Here is a 22,054-nt window from a genome sequence, read left to right on the forward strand (position 1 = left end):
ATACACAAACTGTGGCTGCATTGCCCCCTGTTGCTGGTGTATTTGGGCAGAAATCGATGTCATGTTGCTCTACAATACAGGTGGAACAAACAGATGTACAGCTATTACTAAAGGACAAGCTAGATACAAGTATTCAGTATCAAATAGTGCCGATCAATATTTACTGAAAATTCAACATGATAAAATGAGAAATCTTGTTCTACCTTTTAAACACATTGCTTGCAGTCCACAAAAAGTTCAACTACAATAAACTACTTTTAATAGATATACCATATTAAAAAACTATATGAGAATTTTGATAGTTATATTAAAGTAGATTACTTTTTTTGTGCTAGTATTGACAGTTTGACATTATTTTTTGCCCATGAGAATCAAAACGTAAAAAGGTACCTCTGAAAGATTGACCAAACAGCAATACTACAGAGCACTCCTTGTAATCACAAATGATGGGCAGTCTGTGCTTTATACTTTACCATATGTATATATACAGTAAAGTATAAACTGATATATATTTATATATATAAACATATATATTTATATATATAAACAATACATATTTATTTAAATATATAGATATATATATATACATATTTAATATTTTATATATAATACTGTATAAATATAAATATATTATGTAAACATTATCGCTCAATACGTGTGGTTGCTGTCTTCTGGTAACCAGTCTACTTGCCCTAAGATAACTTACCTCAGTTAAGTCCACTTGCTTCAACCTACTTGACTGGTCAAGTCTGTTCTATTCACCTATGTTCACTTGCCACAAACTGTAGTCAACACGCTCAGCTCCATAAAAGTCATTATGAGCGTAGCACTCACTGGACCATTAAATTGCTTCAAAAACGTGTTTACTATGTTACAACTTCTGTAAATTTATCCTTATGACTAGCACATTTTGTATTTATAATTTGTTGCACTACGATTGATAATGTCAGCAGTGATGTAGCGGTAACAACTATTACCCATATGCTAAAGATTTTAAATTAATGTGATGTAGTGTAAATCATATTCATGTAATGATATTAAAGCCTGGTGTAAATTTACAGATTACAGTGGGATCTTACTGCGCATATGGATTCGACTACACTAATGAATGTGAATTAGATTAACAACTTTTAATCTATGCTGTTGTTTTATAAAGGTATTAGCAAAAACAGATATCAGAAGAGAGATGCCTACCTCAAATGAGCCAAGGCCAACTCTGGAGTAGGCCATGGTGGCTTGACACTTGGTGGATTTGCTGACAGCTGGCAGACAGGCTGTACACCACCTGGGCTGATCTTGGGGTGAAGTTCAGGGTTCCAGCACTCTTTTTGGCGGTATTCGGAACAATGGCCACACCTTGTGCAATTGTCCTTGCTCCTGACCCCCAGCTCTAGTTCCTCCTAATTAGCTCTTTCCCTCGTGAAAGTGTTCGGTACATGGTGGCCACTAACCCTCATTCAAAGATCTGCATTTGTGCCCACCCCTTACCAACATTACCTCGAGTCATGATCGGAGCCGTGTAACAAAGTTTTAGGGTGGCTTCAAACAGCCCTGGGTCAAACCCTTAAGCTACTACCTTGGAGGGCAGTGGGTTGACCTGGCTGGCTGTTTTGCACCTGGTCCTGGAGACCCCTGACAATGCTGTTAGGCTTCCCTCAAGTCTGCATGAGAAGGGCTGACCTTCCATGGTATGTTCCTTCTGATTGGATCTGCCATCTCTTAGCTCGATGAGCTCACACTGCCGGCAGTCTTCCCAGCTCTGTCAGCTCAGTCTGCCAGCGTTTTTATAGCGCAACCCAGTTCAGTGTTTCAGTGCGCAGTGATCCCACGCTATATCGTGCTTCATCTTTCGTGGCTTTGCTGCTTCGCAGATTTTCTTTTTACAATGCATTGTGCTTTGAATCCTGATTAGCTCAGGGGCTTTACCTCAGGGGCTTTAGCTTTAGCTCAGGGGCTTTATTTAGAAGTAAAATATTGATGCTGTACTGTATTGTTTTTTCACTTGTCAACAGTTTTCATTTCTGTACATTTTACCAAATTTGCGTTTGCAAGTTTTTTCTGTGGCAAAATCCGCATTGTTGAAAAAACGTTCTGCTCCAACAAAGCAGCTTCTGGATGCGCCAAAGAGGCCGAGGAAGATGCTAACTATTGCAAAAAAGTTACAACTCTGGACATGCTGAAGAAAGGTAAAAGCTATGCGGCTGTAGGGCACCGTTATGGAATAAATTAATCTTCGGTTCATTTCATAGATAAGGAGGAAAATAATATAAAGATGACAGCAGCAATATTAATGAAAAATATTAACATTATTGTCTTTTGAACAAATTTTGGGCCTTAAAACAGGTTTTGAGTTTTGATTTCATTCTATAGTACGGTATTGCATTGTGAGATAATGAAAAAATAAAGCTATTAGTTCACAGATTTCACTTATCATGGATTATTTTTGGAACGCAACTCCCGCAATAAATGAGAAATCACTCTGTATTGGAACTTTGCCAGAATCTCCAGCCATCAGGCCATCTAGTTGGCTTGCTTCTTCTTAATGCACAGTCAGTGGAGTGGAGCATGGCTGGTTTGGTGCAGGAGTTCTTGGCCATATAGATTCAGTCAGAAGTGCCAACCAACAACATGGACAGCAACGCCTTCCCTATGATGCAATAGTTCTCAGCAGGAGACAGAATTTTGCTAAAGTAGGTAATCACTCTGTCTGCTTTTTTCTGGACCTTGGGCAGTACTGCCTCTACACCACATGTGCTTGCATCCATATCTAAGACGTATGGCTGATTTACATTTGAGTATTCTAAGATGGGTGCAGAGGAGATACATTCCTTCAGAGCAGCAAAGGCAGTCCGCTCTTCTCCTCCTAGTAGCAAAGCTTGAGATGTACTAGAGCTAGATTATCCCTGAGTTTCCTAGAGATCAGCCATTCCCAAACCACCCTTGTCTTTTCAGAGTCAGTAGCCATCCTTCTTTGCTTACCACATGACCTAGATATCGCACTTGTGACTGGAAAAGTTTGCACTTGTCTGGCTTGAGACTGAGTCTGGCTCCCTTCATCTGTTGAAACACTTTCTCTAACGGGTGGAGGTGTTTATCAAAATCTTGTTGGCCAATAAAGGCCATGCAGCACCCGCTCCATTGGTCTCTTGAAAATGGTAAGGGCAAAAGTAAGGTCAAATGGTAAGAGATTCCACTTCCATAAACCGACGTGGGTTGCAAACACTGACTTCTTCTGTGCGTAAGCATCTCAAAGCACTTGCCAGAGGCCACTGACCAGATCCAGTATGCTACAAAACTAGTTGCTAGAAAGGGCATCAAGGCCATGTTCAATCAGGGGAAAAAGGGTAGGCGTCCTGTTTGGTCCTCACATTTGGCCGGCAATAGTCAACAAAGAACTGCCACTTCCCATCCTTCTTTTGGACTAACACTCCCAAAGAATTCCAGCCCCCTTCAGCAGGCTTAATCATTTTTTTTGCTGAAGATATTTTGCACCTGACATTTTGCCTCGGCCTCCTTCAGTTCAAGCCCGTGTAGAGGTTGACATGTAGGTGAAATCTTTTCCTTCAGTGGAATGGGATGTTTCACTTCAGAGGTTCGGCCCACGTTTCCTTCTTTTGTTCTAAACAACGCTCGGTAATGTGTTAGCAGTCTGGCTAATTGCTCAGCTTGTCTAGACTCCTTGCAGTTTTTTGGCACTCGTGGGTTAGCACCCTTACCTTCTGCGGCTTTACATCCCAGGCTGGGAAATCCAAGCAGGAAAGGGGCAATTCTTCATTTGCCTGGGGTTTTTTTACACTCGTGTATGTGCTGACCGGGGTGTCAGCTCGAAGGGTTAGACTTAGTTGGTGAGTTTCAGGCACCGAATGACTATGCCTTCCTTTGGCCCAGACTGGCTCAATCTTGTAGCTAGTAAGAGACCTTCAGGCAGTCCTCTGTTAGCTCCAACAAGCAGTAGCTCTGAGTGGTGATTCGACATGCAACAGCCATTTCAGTCTGGGCCAGCACCATTATGTTTATCACCCTCTGTACCTTGCTAAGTAACAGTCACCCATATCTATCCATGCAGGTCAACTGTCACTCATATCACACTGATGAGCCACCAGAAATGGAATTTCCAAAACAGCATCCTCACTGATATGGATCACCACAAAGACCTCCTCGGTCTTTACGTCCCAGAGCTGTATTGGCAGTTGTACAACTCTGTAGAACGGCAGCGTTGTATTATTGGCCATAAGATCATGGCTGCCATTCTCATTGAGCAAGTTCCATGCAACTGAGGCAGCCTGTAAAACACTATCAGTGTTTTGTTTGTGGCGTTTTGTTTGTCTTGTTTGCTCAGCAAGCTCATGGTGAATTCGGTGTCGATCAAGCACTGGATAGAGTACCTCTTTCACTTCTCTTAGAGGAAGTAGCTCAAAGTAGGTTTGTCTCCCAGGCTGATGTATTGAGGTGATTTGAACTGGCGAGCCGGGGTCTGAGGCACGATCATCAGCCTCTCCAATAAGTTAGCCAAACGGTCAGTATTTTAATCTGCGCTTCTGGAATGCTGGGTAGCTATCCTTGTACCTTCCCTTATGAAAGAGACTTTTTGAAGCTTTGGAGGCAAACAGCCACGCTTAAGGCAGCTACGCCTTTTCAGCCTACAGATACTTGAGATACTTGAGCTTTCTAAGTATTTTATCTTAATGCTGATAGAGTAGCCTCAATAAGCTCATACAGGGTTCAATTGATTCTTGTGAAGTTGAGATCTAAAAATCCCACTACTGCCACCAGTGTAAAGGGTCCAATATGGTGTACTGCTCTACAAAAAACCAAACCACTTGAAGTATAGACAGCTTTATATATTTTTATTAAATATATAAATAAATACAGTAAATGTGTGTGCAATGAACAACTGCACGTAATGAGGCTTTCCTGTGCTCTGCCGCTATCTGTTCATCATGCTCCATTTATACCGTCACTGCTGGCAAGCTCCATCTTTTTGATAGTCGGCTCGATAGTGGGCCGGTTCAGTCAGTGCAGGCTCGGTAGCAGGTCGGTATGTTCAACTGTCAGCTCAGCACCAGGTCCTCTCTAATGTGACGGCTCAATGATCGGTTTGGCTTGTCTTCTACTGGCTAGTGGCCGGCCAGTCGTGCTTCTGGCCGGGTTGAGGGCCTGCTAGACTTTTTCTGGCTTTTATGAAGTGGAGCTGGTCTAAAACTTTCTCAGCTAGTTTGGGCCGAGCCGTCCTCTTGACCTCGTGCAGCCAGTTCGCTGTAATGGCTTTTCTTGGTCCTGGGCGTGACTATCCTGTTCTTTTACAACGTAACCTAAGGAAAGGTGTGCAAACTAAACATAGTCAAAATAGAACAAGCTGATGAAGCAAAGCCAACACTGGTGTAAGTGTGAATTTGTATGAATTGTGTATAACATAATTTTTCCCAATTTATGCATGACAGTAAAATACATATAATACTATAAAATCTAATAATGATATTAGTAATTATCAGAAAAAAAACTATACAAACCATGAGCCTTTTACTTGACGTGGGTATTTATTTTTACACTGTAATATTTATTTGTGATTTTGCTAGAAGCAGTTGATGCTTTCAATGGTTAAAAATCATTTTAAAATCGGTTTACTAAATTTTGAAAGCTCAAATAAACTGTACATAATATTTTTCGACTTTTAAATAGTTGTCTTCATTAAAGCTTTGGGGTGACTTGGTCCAAGTGGTCTAATCTGAGGCAACTAGACTACGCTGAGTTATTTCTTGAGTGAATATTCATGGATTTGCCTCTTTTCCTTAATAGCCATACCTTCAAATCTCTAAACCAGAGTTATAATGCAATAACAGCGATATCTGCACATCACTGCATATATACATGTATTTGTGAACATATCACCGTTTTGGGACATTTTATATAGGGTAAAAGGAAAGGTTTTAGCTGGTTTATTTAAACTAGGAGAGAACAAGGATATTTCTAGATTACTAGTTTATTCAACAACAACAACAACAACAACAACAACAACAAGAACAACAACAACAACAAAAAGGACAGAAGTTTTACAGTTAAGACAGTTTTAAACAAAGATATAAAGAGAGCTACCCTCAGCTATATTATACTCGCTTATATATTATACTTTATATACACACCAAATATGACTCCTGATAGTGATCTGTGTGACACCTGTAGTAAAGAAGTGACTTGGTAGGATGAGAGACTCTGTTGTGATAGATGGCACCACATAAGATGCCAAAGTGTAAATGACACAACATACAATGAGATAATTTGTGGTTCTGCACACTGTACAAAACAGGAAAAGTTATAATATAGAAAGCGCTAATATTGAAATAGTAAAAAGAGGTGGTCAGCAGATCAAGATTGGAATTTTTAACTGTGGAGGGATCAAATCAAAAGACGAAAACATTATGAAAAAAAGTCACATTGCAGAGGACAGAAAGAGTTATAATCTTGATATTCCGGCGATCCAGGAAACGCTTGTTAACAGTAAAAAGGAGATAAAAATATTAAAATAGAAAAACAGGTGCATCATTTACCACTCACCTTCAAATAAAAAGGTAAATAGCACCAGAGAAAGATGAGAAGTAGCAATAGTAACCAGCGATGGATACAAGGCCACTTTTACAACAGTGCAAACCGATGATGTCAACTGAGATTAAAGCTAACCAAAGGAAACAATATCAACATCGTCATCGATATCAACACACCAACTCTACCTGTTAGTGAAGACAGCCCAGAAATTAGAGAAAAGTTCTATGACCAACTAAAATCATTAGTGAGGAAAGTGAGTATTAAAGACTGTCTGATCATAGCTAGAAATTTTGATACAAAAGCTAATAAATATTGAAGAAAATATCCTGAAAACGTAGGTAGACATGCAAAAGGAGAGTGTAAGAGCAATGGAGTAAAACTATTGAAAATGTGCTACAGGAATAATCTTTTATTAATCAACTTCCTATTCAATAGTAAAATCGCACATAGAATAACAATGGAGAACCCAAAAACAGCAGACAGTACAGAAAGGAGAACCCCTATCGTAATCAGATAGACTATATCAAACTCTATATAAACTGATGTTATCAGATAAATTAAACAAGATGTACATGTATATACATATCTCATATATATCTCGTATATATCTCGTATATGTCTCGTATATGTCTCGTATATGTCTCGTATATGTCTCGTATATGTCTCGCATATGTCTCATATATGTCTCGTATACGTCTCTTATATGTCTTGTATACGTCTCATATGTCTCTTCTCATATATGTCTCGTATACGTCTCGTATATGTCTCTATGCAAGCAGGGGAGCATGGGTGGGCGGGTGCACGCACGCATGCACTCGCCCACCCATGCACACACTTATTTAAAACTGTAATCATTTATCTCACTTGATTACTACCTGTTTACTATATAGTCTCCGTACATGCGATAAGTAGCCTGTGCACCTCCTTTCTAGGCTGGTATACAGATGCTGATTTCACATGGAAAACATTTACAGACAAATAGATAGATAATCAGTCTCCAATGAGAGAGTGCCGGGACCAATCAGTGTTGACCACTGCGAGCTTCAACTTCCTGTTAAGTTTATAGTTCATTGTGTATTCAACAAATGAGAAAATCTGTCTAAGATTTGCTACGTGTTTCCTCTGATTCTTTAAGGAATGATGTTAGTAGTTTGGAGGGATGCTAGGAAAAGCCGCGTCAGATGCTGGACTATTTGGAGCCTGATTGCTGGATATTACATAAGACATTGAGCTCCAGCCAAATTTAAAAAGGCTCTATTGGTTGTTCAAAATATTGCTCTAATGTTTCTAATTTAAACATTCTGTAAGTAATAACATATAAATATATTTCATCAAACATACTTATATTAATCTAGAATAAAAATGATTATCTGATTACAAAAAGATTAATCTGATATTCAAAATTCATTCTTGTATATGAAATAGTAACATAGCAACATATCGCCATTACAACCAGTGGATACTGAAGCTGTCCTGAATAAGGATACTGGTAGCATTAGGTCCAATCATGATGGAGTTTTCTTCGACTTTAAATTTGCTGATTGGGTTTGAATTTACTGTAACTTGTGTAACATTTCCACTGAAACCCACAATGCGTATCGAATTCACCATGAGAGACATATCACCGGCGCTGTCAGCCACACATTGTGACATCTGTACTGTGCTGTTCAGAAACTGCAAATATAATACATATAAGAATACTAGGCTAGCGTTCCAAGTTCTTGCAGAAATGCTTATTATCATGCACTACTCTGTAGAATATGTTAGGTGACAAATATTCCCTTGCTTTAGCATACTGTACAGTCAGTAGCTAGCATACTACATAATAAAGGAGATTGGAAATTGTAAGAGTCGTTCGATAAACAAACAACAACTGTCTCACAGCGTACTAATATATAAGCCTGACACAGCATGCAACCCACAGATTATTTAAAGACGAACTTTGTAAAGTTCTGTAACCAAGCCAGGAAACATACGCACCACCCACACACACACACACACACGCACACACACACACGCACGCGTACCCGCACGCACACACGCACACGCACCACACACACGCACCACACACACGCACACGCCACACACACACGCCACACACACACACGCGCCACACACACACGCGCCACACACACCCGCGCCACACACACACGCGCCACACACACACGCGCCACACACACACGCGCCACACACACACGCGCCACACACACACGCGCCACACACACGCGCCACACACACACGCAATGTAGGATGTATTAGTAGTGAATCAGAATCAATAAGGAATCAGAGGAAACACATAGCAAATCAGTAAGCCCGGCTTTGCTCATGATTTCTTCTATTTTCAACCAGGTAGTTTGCAGCACATGTGTAGATTTTTAGCACAATCTGCTACTCTGCCTTCATGTCAGCAATCCGTGAGTGCATTCACTGACAGCAGTTGTCCCTAATGTATGCAAAGGGACATTCGTGAGTTTTCGATCAGATTGGTGTTTAGACGGCCAGTTCTCAAAACCCAGACATAGTTTTGAAACCAAATATTTTACCAACCTGGTGGAGCACATGCATATGAAGTTTGAATAAAATTGTAGATGAAAATAAAATGAAATTGTGAAAATAAAGCAAATAAAAATGTGGAAATGCAGTGTTTATGCTGAAACACAGACAGACACCTAAACAGACACGCAGACAGACACACGGACAGACACGCACAATGACAACGTCAGATTTATTAAAACAGATAATGCAAGCTGGCAGCCTTGCGTATGACTTGTGTATCTCTACTAAAAAAATTTCATAAGTGTATATATATCTGTTAAATTTATTTATTCTATGTATTTAAAATAAAGGTTTATTAGTTATATGTTTGTTTTATATGTATAAAACAAATGTTTGTTTATTCATAACAAATAAATGTTCATTTATTTTTGTCAATTTTACATATATATACTTTTTTATATACATGTTTATACATAGGGATTTACTTCATATATCTACGAGAGGCAAATGCACCTCATAGGCTAGAAATTGATGTGATTTGTGTGTTCCTCATCTAACTATGTAGTTGTGTGATGCACTCACCTGTTCAGCAGCACTGAAGGAAACCAGACAACTAGTGGTGGCCGTGTCTGCAAGAAAATATGATGCATAATTTAAGCCAAACTTGGCTCTGTTAGGTCTTTCATTTTCTATGGTTCTATACAGGATATGGTAAGCTGAGTTGGTCAAACATGCTTACCACCATCAGATGCGTCGCGTAACCTGATAAGATGTAAAAGGTTGAAAGCCACTTCATCAGGTTTTTAAGTTACAATGAGTTTAAAAAATGTTAAAATATCTTTAAAACTTGCATCACCTCCACAGAACATTGAGTCTGTGATCCTAGAACAGTATAATTTGTTTGTTTCTGGTAATGGTAGAACCAGACGTAAAACTTGTCTAAATTAAGTCTACATGTACTATATTTATTTTACGTCTACTGAGTTTAACAGCTAATGCATTCTTTCAAGGTTGCCAAAGTTATTTTTATGCATCTTCATGATAGTAGGTTTTATCTAATTTGTCATCATTTGAATAAGCTGATCTCCAAATGTGTGCGAAAAGGGAAGCGGCGATGCACTACACACACTCTTTCTAACAAATGTCTAGTTACAAATTAATTTTCAACTCTATCCAATATAACAATTAAAAAAAAGATGTCCATGTTGTTTTGAAAGGTCATAACCTAAGGATTAGAATATGTGCAGTAGAGCATGATGATCAACATGATCAAATGCTAATAGTAAGAGTTTATTTATGACACAAAATACAGGGTTGATTAAAGACTATTATCATTATTATTATCGTTCTTATTATTTTGTCTTTAGTTTAAAGCTGTTTGATTGTCTACTTATGATAAAGTGCAGCATGGAGGAGACAACTCATAATGTTTCTACCTTAACCAGTGATAATTACAAGTGCTCAAATGCTGTTAAAGAGATTTTATTCTATAGTAATTCCTCCTACTTCACAGTTTCAAATATCACAGCTTTGCTGTATCACGGGTTTCACAACCACTCGAAGTTCTTTATTTTTTTTTAATCATGTTAACTGATGGTAAAAGCTGTCATGTTTTTGTTTTGAAATAAACACATCAAGAAGTGAGTACAGTGAACCGCAGTAGAGTATACTTTATTGTCACTATGTGATTCCAATGAGTTTTTTTCTCCAGCCGTAGCCTTCATTTAGATCTGTTTATTCCTGGGGTCTCACTCTCAACTTTCATCTCTAAGGGATGAAAGCACGCTTTAGGGGTGTTTTTAGTGGCCAGGCCCTCTAGAGTGTTTTCATAAAAAGGGTATGTTTTTTAACTTGGTGCCATGAATAGGGGCCAAACCTGTCTCATTGAGTTTCATACAGTGGAAAGTGGTATTCATGAGCTGTGGTGTAGTGCTTAGGGGCTGTAAAATGGCATCCAAGTAGTGTTAGGAGGGTAAAATTACTGTATTAAGTAGTGTTAAGGGGGTAAAATCCCTGTACTAAGTAGGAGCAGTGATTGAGCCAAAGAAGGGGGCAATTAGTCTGTAGTGATGAGTGATGTGTAAGTCAGTGGAAAGGGTGCATTTTATAACATCTCAGACTAGCCCTTGGGGATGAATAGAAGAGAGTGAAAGCAGTTTATCAGCGAAATCAGAAAGCAGTTTAAATTTTCCGAAATTGAAATTATGGTTCCTGCTTAAAAGATCTAGTTTCTATTTCACGGGAATTCCCATATTGTGGGCGAGTTTAGAAAGTAACCCCAGCGAAGTAGGAGGGATGACTAGGTTACAATTCTTTACACTGCGTGACTACTTACTAATCGTCTCTCCATCATCCCAGAACAACTCTCCTTCAGCCTTCCCATCCTTGTCCAGTGCTACTATCAGCGTGAAAGGGGTCTGTCGACTGTAGTCAAATAGTGAAACTACATTTTACTGTAAATTAGGCTGGTACCTTTGAAGGCTTGCCAAGCAGTACATGAAAACAGTGTTATATTTGGATTACACAAGTAAACCAAACATGTATAGTTATTACAACAATTTTTCATATCATTACAAAGATAAAGATTTTGTTAGCATAAAATTTTTAAAATTATTTTTAGTTTATAGCCTGTGTTGGGATGTTTGTGTCATATTGATAGAAAAGGAGTTGCCCTCTCTTGCAGAGAAATATGAAATGCTGTTGTTACATCACAGTCCAACGCCGTATCACTTTGTTGCAGACATTCTGAAATTGCCTATTTTAAGCAAATAACCGCATTTAACATATTAAACTATTCCGGATGTACTCTATTTCAAAGACATGCATCAATTTTAGCACATTCCCAAAGAGCACACCAAATAGAAGCACATATAATATATTTAATATAATATCTTTGTTATGTCACAAAAGAGTTAGCATGTGTTTTATTAAACACACCAGTGCACACACTCACTATATACTGTAGATCATCATCATCAAAATTGACTTTCATTGTAATCCTAGTACCACGGAACTGCTGCACCTGTTCTGAATAATGCTGAGGTCACTTTAGTTAGAATGTCAGTTCTATTGATGAGCAGTATATTATTTCTGCTGGTATATGTTATAAGGTTTTACTAGCGAAAAACCATGAAGTTGTTTTTATACTTTTCTGCCCTTGTTAAAGGTTGACTTGCAACAAAATTCACATTACAGTTATTTGATAAGAAAAGATTCACCATGTCTTACTCTGTTGTGTTGTACATGTAAGTGACAAATATGTGGGAATGTGATTACAAGCTCTTAAAAGCTCAAAAACAAACAGTTAATCGCAGCCACACGAGACCGCCGTAGTTTGGATTCCCTTTCCAAAATGGCTCAAATATGACGTAGCTGTGGTAGATGGTTTCTGTTTACACTTTCATGCAACCTTATTCGTCGAAATATTTTCACAAATATACTTCACGCATTCGATAAAACCATGTCTATTGTTCTTACGCGTCTGCTTTATCGTCATTGTAATGCTGTCACTTTTAGCAGTGATATCTTATAACTTACCGTAAAAATTTTTTAACTTTTTAACCTTAGCTCGAAGGAGTACATATCATTGTCTAATAATCATGACGAGCCTGTTGGTCACCTGTGATAATCGTAAAGTGCTGCAAAAATTATTTGCGAAGTATTGGGTCACATGATCAGATTACGACTAGACGATTAGTTCAAGCCAAAACAAAACTGTAACGTAGCGAGCATCTATATTTGATACGGGGTCTTCGGTAAAACCCGAAGTGTTTGTCATAAACTAGTGCTACGATAAGTTTTATATTAAGCTTTTTATTGGCCTCTCAATTCACGTGAGAACATCGCGTGACAAGACAATAACCAAACTGTCATGGCTACGTCAGAGAAATAAACGGATTCCAATCTACAGCGGCTTTTTGTTTTTGAGCTTTTAAGAGCTTGTAATCACATTTCCACATATTTGGCACTTACAACACAACAGAGTAAGACATGGTGAATCTTTTGATACCAATTAACTGTAATGTGAATTTTGTTGCAAGTCAACCTTTAAGTTTTTAGTTGCAAGTGCCTTGGATGCTAGATACATATTTCTGATGATATTAGCTAGTGTGTTGGTCATTTAGTTGTTTAGATCAGCTAAAGGTATGAGATACCGAGCAAGTTTTTGTTAACCAGTAGTTTTCCTGAACGGCAAAGACATATCCTCCTAGACCAGACCTATATTTCCAGTATTCATTTTTTTATCTATTGGCTGAATCGTAGATTGTATCAGTTATTGCGAAAAGTCTCTAGCAACTGAGTTTAGACTGTCTGCTCATTGCTTAAAGTTATAAACACATTTAAACATTATTTTCACCTTTCAAATGTAGTAAGTGCAGATTCTTTTGTTGGAAGGATGCTGCCGCCTCGAATGTGAATTGGTATTTCACTTGACTCATTTACAGAGATGTCCAAACTCGTTTTTCCAGTCTGAGTTGCTTCTTTATACTGCAAGACATAAGGTTCTATAAATTTTTATGATTTCACATTATGGTGGTATACATAAAGGTAACCCGGTCTGTGAAGCCAAAACAAGTCATCAGATCTTAGCAGGTGTGAGAGGAATTATCAGATCATAGCGGATGTGAGAAAAGTTATCAGATCATAGCGGATGTGAGAGGAGTTATCAGATCATAGCGGATGTGAGAGGAGTTATCAGATCATAGCGGATGTGAGAGGAGTTATCAGATCATAGCGGATGTAAGAGGAGTTATCAGATCATTGCGGATGTGAGGAGAATCATCAGATCATAGCAGATGTCAGAAGAGTTATGAAATCATGTTAGATATGTACTATCAGTACTATGTTAACTGACATGCCATAACTACCTTTTTGTCTTTAAATTGTTAAGATAGCACAGTAAAGCTGCTAGTGAAATTATATTTTCTGGCAATAACTATTATACCACAAATCAAACTGAAATATTTAGAATCATGTTTTGCATGTTATCATAAAATGTATGAATACACAAGGCGCATACTTACAGTGTAGTAGTCATACCATTTCCCTTCTGGAAGATATGCAGAGACTGTCGTCTGATCCTGCAAACAAACAGTTTTACTTACTAAAGGTTGAAACCGCAACAAACATGTTATATTGTTATCTCAGTTATATATGCTTATCATAATTTCAGCAGTAGCATTTTCTTTTGTAACATTAAAATACATGAGAATATTTTGGTAAAATTTCAAGGACCTACTTTTACAAACTGAAGACACTGCTTAGAAACTATGGCCGGCTGTAAAAAGGTCAATTGATAAGCTTGTATTCTACTATGACATTGTGAACTTATAGAATGTTAGCAGCACAAATTTTCTAACATTTTTACAAAAAGATGCAAAAAATTCTGTAAAAAAAACGTTAATCTTGCAAATAAAGTTTAAAGTTGTTGCAACAACCATGTTTTATAGATACTATAGTAAATCAATAACACAAGCAGATTATAGTGTCAGATACAACATGCTTAAAAAATTTCAACTGACTTTTGCATATGTTAAAGTTTTAGTTTTATTTTGAATTTTCATTTTATTTCAATTTTATTTTAGTTACTACTTGAATTATATTTAACCTTGCACTATATTGATGTCTTTCTGTTAAGGTTGTTGTGTGCATGCACTCACCTCATAGAGTATGGGAGAGAAGAGGAGACTGCTACCCCACAAGAACTGCTCACTAATATCGTATGTTCGTGGATCTGTCGGCCATCTTGAAATAACAAACAGGGACTCGATGTATGCAGAACGGCAAGCATGCCATACTTAGCTCATAAGAAGAAAAGTTGTAGTTGAAGAGATAGACAGCAGTTTTTACTGAAACAAGATCTGATTATGAATGAATTGTACATTTTGCAGTGTATCTTCTCGTGGACTTAAAGTACATCAGCATCAAATCCCATTATTTCGAGTCATATATATGAGGTAGTTATAGGCACGCAAACAGAAAACTGATTTGTATATGTTATTCAACTGTTAGTGATAATTGTAAGAAGTTGAACACTTCACGAGATATTTGAATCATGATTTCAATTGATCATGAAATCATGATTTTATATACAGAATGCTGTTACACCTGACCCTGTCAACATTTGGTTTAAAAAGAGGAACAACTGAGGTTAATAAATTGAGACTAACAAGTTTAAAAGGCATTGCTAACCTTGTGTGGGTATGTAAGGACTGTTGGAATAACCAAATTTATAAAATTTTTGGTAAAAGGCCTCTCTCAACGTAATACTTATCTCTTTGCCAATATTACTTGCTTCAGGTTTTAGACTTGTCATTAGCAAACTAGCAACTGTAACTCTAAAATTCATCTTTGAGGTTGTGACAGCTCCACCCGCGGCAGCATCAAACATTATAAAAGGTCCAATGTATAGGTTTTCGCAGTTAAGCTCATGAGAAGTCTAGCTTCAGATAGCAACAACAGCATTACATGCACCCAAATGCCTGTACCTATATAGTAGCTGTATAAAACTCCAAACTCAATTTATAAAATAACGAAATAAAATATGTTAGGTGTAGGTACATTTGCCCAAATTGTACTGCTAATATGACGTGTGGTAAGGGAGACCTACTCAAACTGAAGCGAGCGCACAACTGTGTCTCCATGTGAGTTTGCTCTGTAGAAGAGGGTGTACAGATATGGTAGTAGACGGTACCGAGTCTCCACACTAGACTTTGATAGACTCGCTACAAGTGGATCTTCAGTAAACACTGCAGGATCCTGGTCCTGGAAAAGACCGGAGAACACCATAAAATTTGTGATTTTCCTGCAATTTGAGTAGCATATGGCACTAGATTGAGTGCTGTGTTTAGTTGAGAAAACTGATACAGGGTCGAAGTAACTGATACATGGTTGAGGCAGATGCTACAGGGTTGAAGCAACTGATAGAGAGTTGATGTAACTGATACAGAGTTGAAGTAACTGATACAGGGTTGAGGCAACTGATATACAGAGTTGAGGTAACAGATACAGAGTTGAGGTAACTGCTACAGAGTTGAGGTAACTGATACAGGGTTGAGGTAACTGATACAGAGTTGAGGCAGATGCTACAGGGTTGAAGCAACTGATAGAGAGTTGAGGTAACTGATACAGAGTTGAAGTAACTGATACAGGGTTGAGGCAACTGATATACAGAGTTGAGGTAACAGATACAGAGTTGAGGTAACTGCTACAGAGTTGAGGTAACTGATACAGGGTTGAGGTAACTGATACAGAGTTGAGGTAACTGATACAGGGTTGAGGTAACTGATACAGGGTTGAAGCAACTAATACAGAGTTGAGGTAACTGATACAGGGTTGAGGTAACTGATACAAGGTTGAAGCAACTGATACAGGGTTGAGGTAACTGATACAGAGTTGAGGTAACTGATACAGGGTTGAGGCAACTGATACAGAGTTGAGGCAACTGATACAGAGTTGAGGTAACTGATACAGGGTTAAGGTAACTGATAGAGAGTTGAGATAACTGATACAGGGTTGAGGTAACTGATACAAGGTTGAAGCAACTGATACAGGGTTGAGGTAACTGATACAGAGTTGAGGTAACTGATACAGGGTTGAGGAAACTAATACAGAGTTGAGGCAACTGGTACAGAGTTGAGGTAACTGATACAGGGTTAAGGTAACTGATAGAGAGTTGAGGTAACAGATACAGAGTTGAGGTAACTGATACAGAGTTGAGGTAACTGATACAGGGTTGAGATAACTAATACAGAGTTGAGGTAACTGATACAGGGTTGAGGAAACTAATACAGAGTTGAGGCAACTGATACAGAGTTGAGGTAACTGATACAGGGTTAAGGTAACTGATAGAGAGTTGAGGTAACAGATACAGAGTTGAGGTAACTGATACAGAGTTGAGGTAACTGATACAGGGTTGAGATAACTAATACAAGGTTGAGGCAACTGATACAGGGTTGAGGTAACTGGGGAGATGTCAAAAGTAACGATCACAGTGTTTTAACTGGCACACGGTTGAATTAGTTTTTAAAACCAAAATTTCTACTTTTGATCTGCAATCTATATACATGTATAATAAATAAATGCCTGGCATTGCACGAGTAACAAAAAGGTTTGTGCACAAAAATGTATTTGTACTTAACATATGCCACATTTACCACATGTTTGTTTATTTCTGTGTGTGTCCGTCCAATAAATACTTCAAATAATTGAAAGCTCAAGCTGCTCAAATTCATTGGGTAAAGAAATTTAGCCAATGGCAACTAAATTACCTGCCACTGTTTATAAGCTGTTTTGAATCTTGAATGAATGTGTAGCATAAGAAGTAAGAGATGTTTTTTACCAATCCGTTTTAGCTACGCCTCGAGCTTTCAAGTATATGAATTATGCGTTGGCCGGACACACAGAGAAATAAACAAACACCTTCATATATAAGTTAGAATGATAAATGTTGTATAGGTCGATTAAAAATAATTTTCCTGTTCAAAACCTTTTTTTATTGTCCATACAATACCGGGCATTTAGTTAGAAACATATATAACACCCTTGAGAGTCCACAAATATACACTTTGACTCGCACAGTCTATTATTCTCGCTACAGCAATTTGAACTTTTCTGATTGACTCGTTTTATCAAAATAACTTTTCTAAATTTTGTTGCTTATTATTAAGTCAGCACTAAAGATTGCTTCATCAGTAAATACATATGTACGAGTAAAGTTTTAATATTTACCAAGAAATTCTTACACTTGTACATACTTTGAAAATCTTATAATGCACTTAAACGCTAGCGGTCGGTGTATAACTCACAATATAGCCCTTGCCGTTATGGTTCCTTGAAAAGGGATAAAAAGCTCCTAGCTGCATCCATCTCTTGCATAAGGAAGCCGTTGTATTACCAAAGAACCCACATATATCTGCCCCTACCTGAAAGCATACAGAAGAGGCATGACTTACCGACACACACAATATACCTGCTGCAATACATATAAATATCCAATCATGTTTGTATGTGATGCTATGTTTGGGGATCAGCATTTTGGCTAAGTACTCATCTATATCTGTACATCTATATATAAATCTCAATGTTTGTCTGTTTTTTGGTCTGTCATCCATATGTTCAGTTATGCTTGAATATGCTATGTTTGTGGATCACAATTATGACTAAACATTCATAATTTCATAATAGCGGAAGTATACAAATGGTAACTGTTGTAATGTAGGAATCCAAAGTGAAAGTAATCACCATGGAATTGTATGAAAAGTTAATTTTTGTCAGATTGTCTTCTCATAAGTTTCAAGATTATAAGGTCTACTTGAGTTGTGTTTTGAGTGCTGTTAAGTCTACTAAACTGTGTATAAAACATGTGCCAGGTAAATATGAGAGCTTTAGAGTGTCTAGCGATGCAACCCAAAGTACGGTGTCTTCTTTTAAAAGTTTTAATTCAAGTCTTGTTCAGCTCATAAAACTTTGATATCAAGAAAAAAACAATTTATTCATTTCGATTTTTTATTTCATTGGGTATAGATTAAATAAAAACAACCATATCGATATGCAATACTTACATAAGGAATGCCAAATAAGTTGAACTCAAGCATTCCAATAATGGAGTCTCTTAAATGTTGCCAGTTAGCTGAATTGTCACCCAACCAATGACCAGCGTGTCTACCACTTCCAGCAAACGTAGATCTGGTTATGACCATTCCTCTTTTGTTGTTTCCAAGGGCCTCTCGTAATGCCCTACAGACAGGCCAGCATTTTGAGCAAATAATAGATTAATTGACTTGCTTATTGTACTAAACTGGCTAAACTAGTGAATGCCCGGCGTTGCCCGAGTATTAAAAAAGTCTTTCTTTATACAGAAATTGTATTTTTAATTAGCATATACATCATTTACCATTTTAACTTTCAAAATTTATACAATGGGAAAAGTGTTTTTTGTAGTTCAATTGAATTAAGGAACAAAATAAAACAACTGTGAAGGTTTTCAAAATTCTTTCAAACAACTGCTACTTTAAGGATTTCATATCACGAAAGAGGTGTTTTGTTGAAATAAACTAGGAGAAAAAGTAAAACTGTAAAGGTGTTTAAAGGTAAATGTGAAATTATTAGCAAGTAATAGCTAAATATAGTCTCTTTTGCTACAATTACAATGAAAAATTATTTGGTATACAATTATATGATTTAATTCATTTCAGTGTTGGCATCATAAGGTGAAAATATCGTTTAGAAGGGTATAGAAACCCATAGTAATTATCTAATGCAAACACCTCTTGGTAAAAATCATCAAAATCATCATCATTAAAAACTAGTAACAAAACAGTATGTTAACTTTAGTAGCCATAGTTACCTACAATAACTTTAGTGTATTTAGTGGTTATGATTTGCAAGAAAATGTAACATTACAATATACTACGTGCAGTACATCCGCAGGAAGTTCTTACATTTGAGGCAGACGTGTAACACAAGTTTTTAGCTTACTAAACACATACATAAAGGAAGTTTTATTGTGTATTTTACTCAACTTCAAACTTTTAACTAAAATTTTATCGCTTATCTGTTTGCGAAACTATTTTTAACATGACGAATAACGCTGACTTTTCCAGCATTGTGTGAGGTATTTCGGCGAGTAGCATATCGACATTTTTGTTATTTTTTTGTAATCAGTACAAAAATCACCAAATTTTAATTTCGAAAAAAATTTTTTGTTGATATCGTATGGCGAGAAAACAAATTCGTCTTAGTATGGTGAGGTTGAAAAAGCATCGTGTTTTATAGAATTAGGTGAAAAATATTTTATTACAGGGGCGTCGTAACCCGTGAGGGCAATGTATCAATTAATACCTCATTTAGTGTGTGAAATCGAGAAAAGGATATACAGTATATAGTTAGAACGCTGACATGTGGTTGGATGATTGGTTTACAAACTTGCGGTTGCAATATTCATGAGTTCAAATCCAGCACGAAGCGAGCTTTTAATAGCTATAGCTGGACAGACTGAATCACAGAATCACAGATGACACACTAACACTGAGATTTATATAGATAATAAGATACATAAACAGACATGTATATATACGGTATATATATGGTATATATGATTTTAGTATTATATGTACAACCATGTTTGATCTGTTCTATGTAAATATTTAAGCATTCTACTTCAGTTGAACATTTGATCTTATTTTTGCTATATACAGTGTATTAAGCAATATCATAAAGCAAGCTTATAGCAGACAGTAAAAAAAAACAAAAAACAAAGTAATATTTTATTAACTTATAACTTAAGTTTTATTGAAATAAATCAGAAACCAACTGATTTCACTAATGAACTGTTTTAACATTACTGGCTAATAATCGCTTGGACTGAATTGAAGGCGAGGCAGGAGTCAGCGCTAGCAGTCCCTAGTAATTGCTGCTGTCTTATAATCCTTTAAGTGTCATTAAACACTCATTATGTTAGCGCTGAGTATCATCAACAGGGTTATGATGAAATGACAACTGCCATCTGTAACTGTTAATAATAAATGTTACATGTCACTTTCCGCAGCCACCACCTGTATTGCCCAAAACACTATTTGGCAATATCTATCCTTTCATTATTTTAAAACTTTTGTCCTATTAAAATGATTGCAGGCCAAATAAAAGTAGATATATCCATCCACATACATATACATACATCTATATCTACTATATAAACGGCAATCTTTGTGTTTGGTGTGTGGTGCATGGTGCGTGGTGTGTGGTGTGTGTGTGTGTATGTGGTATGTGTCCACCTTGCAGAAATATCAATGTCGAATTAGATTGTTTATAAATTTCACCGCGGTTGTACGAACCCAACAGAAGGTTTGGGTTAAAATATGTATAGCGGTTCTGTGTTACGCGCACCATCACTAAAGCTTGCTCTCACGGCTATTATTAGTAAGTTTAGCAATACATATCTTTGGTTTTTTTCGTGACGTCATTTTATCGTCGTCCGCCATCTTTGTTGACAACTTTTATCATTGAAAACACGAAGCTTCTGCAATTAATTTTTGCGAACGATGCTTTTGTTGGCATTTTTTTGTTATAATATCAAAACAACACCAAAAAATACTAGTAAATAAGAGAATGCCGATCATTTTCTACAAATATTGCGGCGTTTTCACAAACAAGCACATGTGCAAATGAAGTGATGACGTCAAAAAGAACGATGGATAGTTGCTTCCTCAAATTATCCAAGCCAAGGGCAATACATCACCTGCCACTGTTTAGAAGCTGTTTTTGATACCTGTGCAATGCCGGTCATTTGGTTAATATATACATATATACACACGTATATATTCATCTTCACAAGGTTTATCTGTCACAGGTTTTGGGTATTTCCAAATAAACTACTCCATTGGTCATATATGTCGCGAGTTGCTAGTACATCTAGGTGATAACCCCAAGTGTTATAAATCGGTTTAACAACTCACACGAGGGTTGGTTCAGTTTGACTCCAACCGTAGAGGTTGTGCACATCGTAATGCCGATACTCATTATTCTCTCCTTGGAGCCCGGCCATGCATATTGTTTTGTCTGATAGGTTTCTCAACTCCCCAGGGTAAATATGGCATGCCTCTGTAAGGAACAAGTAATGTACAGGTCAACCTCGGTTTTCCACCACAATCCAAATTTACAATCCAAAAGGCTGTTCAAAAGTGACTTTTTCAAATATTTTACATAAGTATCCTTCGTTCTAAGACTAGGATAGGGAAGGCTGAGGAAGGGGGATGGGTTAGAGTGGTGGAGTGGGGCGAAGAAGGGAGTTGGGATAGAGAGGTGCGAGTGATGGGAAGGAAAGAGGGATAGGGATGGAGAGAGGGAAGTGAAAGAGGGTAGAGATGGAAGAGGGATGGATAGGGAAGGGAGGTAGGGATGGGGAGGAGGATGGGTGGGGGTAGATGGGGAGGGAGTAAGGACATTCAGTAACCAACTAATTATAGAACCTTGCTCCTTTTTTAGACTAATGGAAGAGTCTATGTGATGATATACAAAG

The 22,054-nt window shown here is 37.4% G+C and overlaps 1 protein-coding gene across 1 annotated transcript in view; it reads right to left on the bottom strand.

The window, feature by feature from the left end:
* Nucleotides 1–7,848: 7,848 nt before the first annotated feature.
* Nucleotides 7,849–22,054, bottom strand: part of LOC137404248 (sucrase-isomaltase, intestinal-like) — a 35,032-nt gene continuing 20,826 nt past the window's right edge. The window contains exons 13-22 of the mRNA XM_068090423.1: nucleotides 21,492–21,636; nucleotides 18,600–18,774; nucleotides 17,844–17,960; nucleotides 15,647–15,801; nucleotides 14,697–14,781; nucleotides 14,061–14,117; nucleotides 13,394–13,524; nucleotides 11,372–11,460; nucleotides 9,619–9,665; nucleotides 7,849–8,214 (exon numbers count right to left, since the gene is read on the bottom strand). Of these exons, the coding sequence (XP_067946524.1) occupies nucleotides 7,987–8,214; nucleotides 9,619–9,665; nucleotides 11,372–11,460; nucleotides 13,394–13,524; nucleotides 14,061–14,117; nucleotides 14,697–14,781; nucleotides 15,647–15,801; nucleotides 17,844–17,960; nucleotides 18,600–18,774; nucleotides 21,492–21,636 (1,229 nt within the window). The 3' untranslated portion in view covers nucleotides 7,849–7,986. The remainder of the gene's footprint in view (nucleotides 8,215–9,618; nucleotides 9,666–11,371; nucleotides 11,461–13,393; nucleotides 13,525–14,060; nucleotides 14,118–14,696; nucleotides 14,782–15,646; nucleotides 15,802–17,843; nucleotides 17,961–18,599; nucleotides 18,775–21,491; nucleotides 21,637–22,054) is intronic.

The sequence above is a fragment of the Watersipora subatra genome, chromosome 9 (assembly GCF_963576615.1).
Source record: "Watersipora subatra chromosome 9, tzWatSuba1.1, whole genome shotgun sequence".
Taxonomy (NCBI): domain Eukaryota; kingdom Metazoa; phylum Bryozoa; class Gymnolaemata; order Cheilostomatida; family Watersiporidae; genus Watersipora; species Watersipora subatra.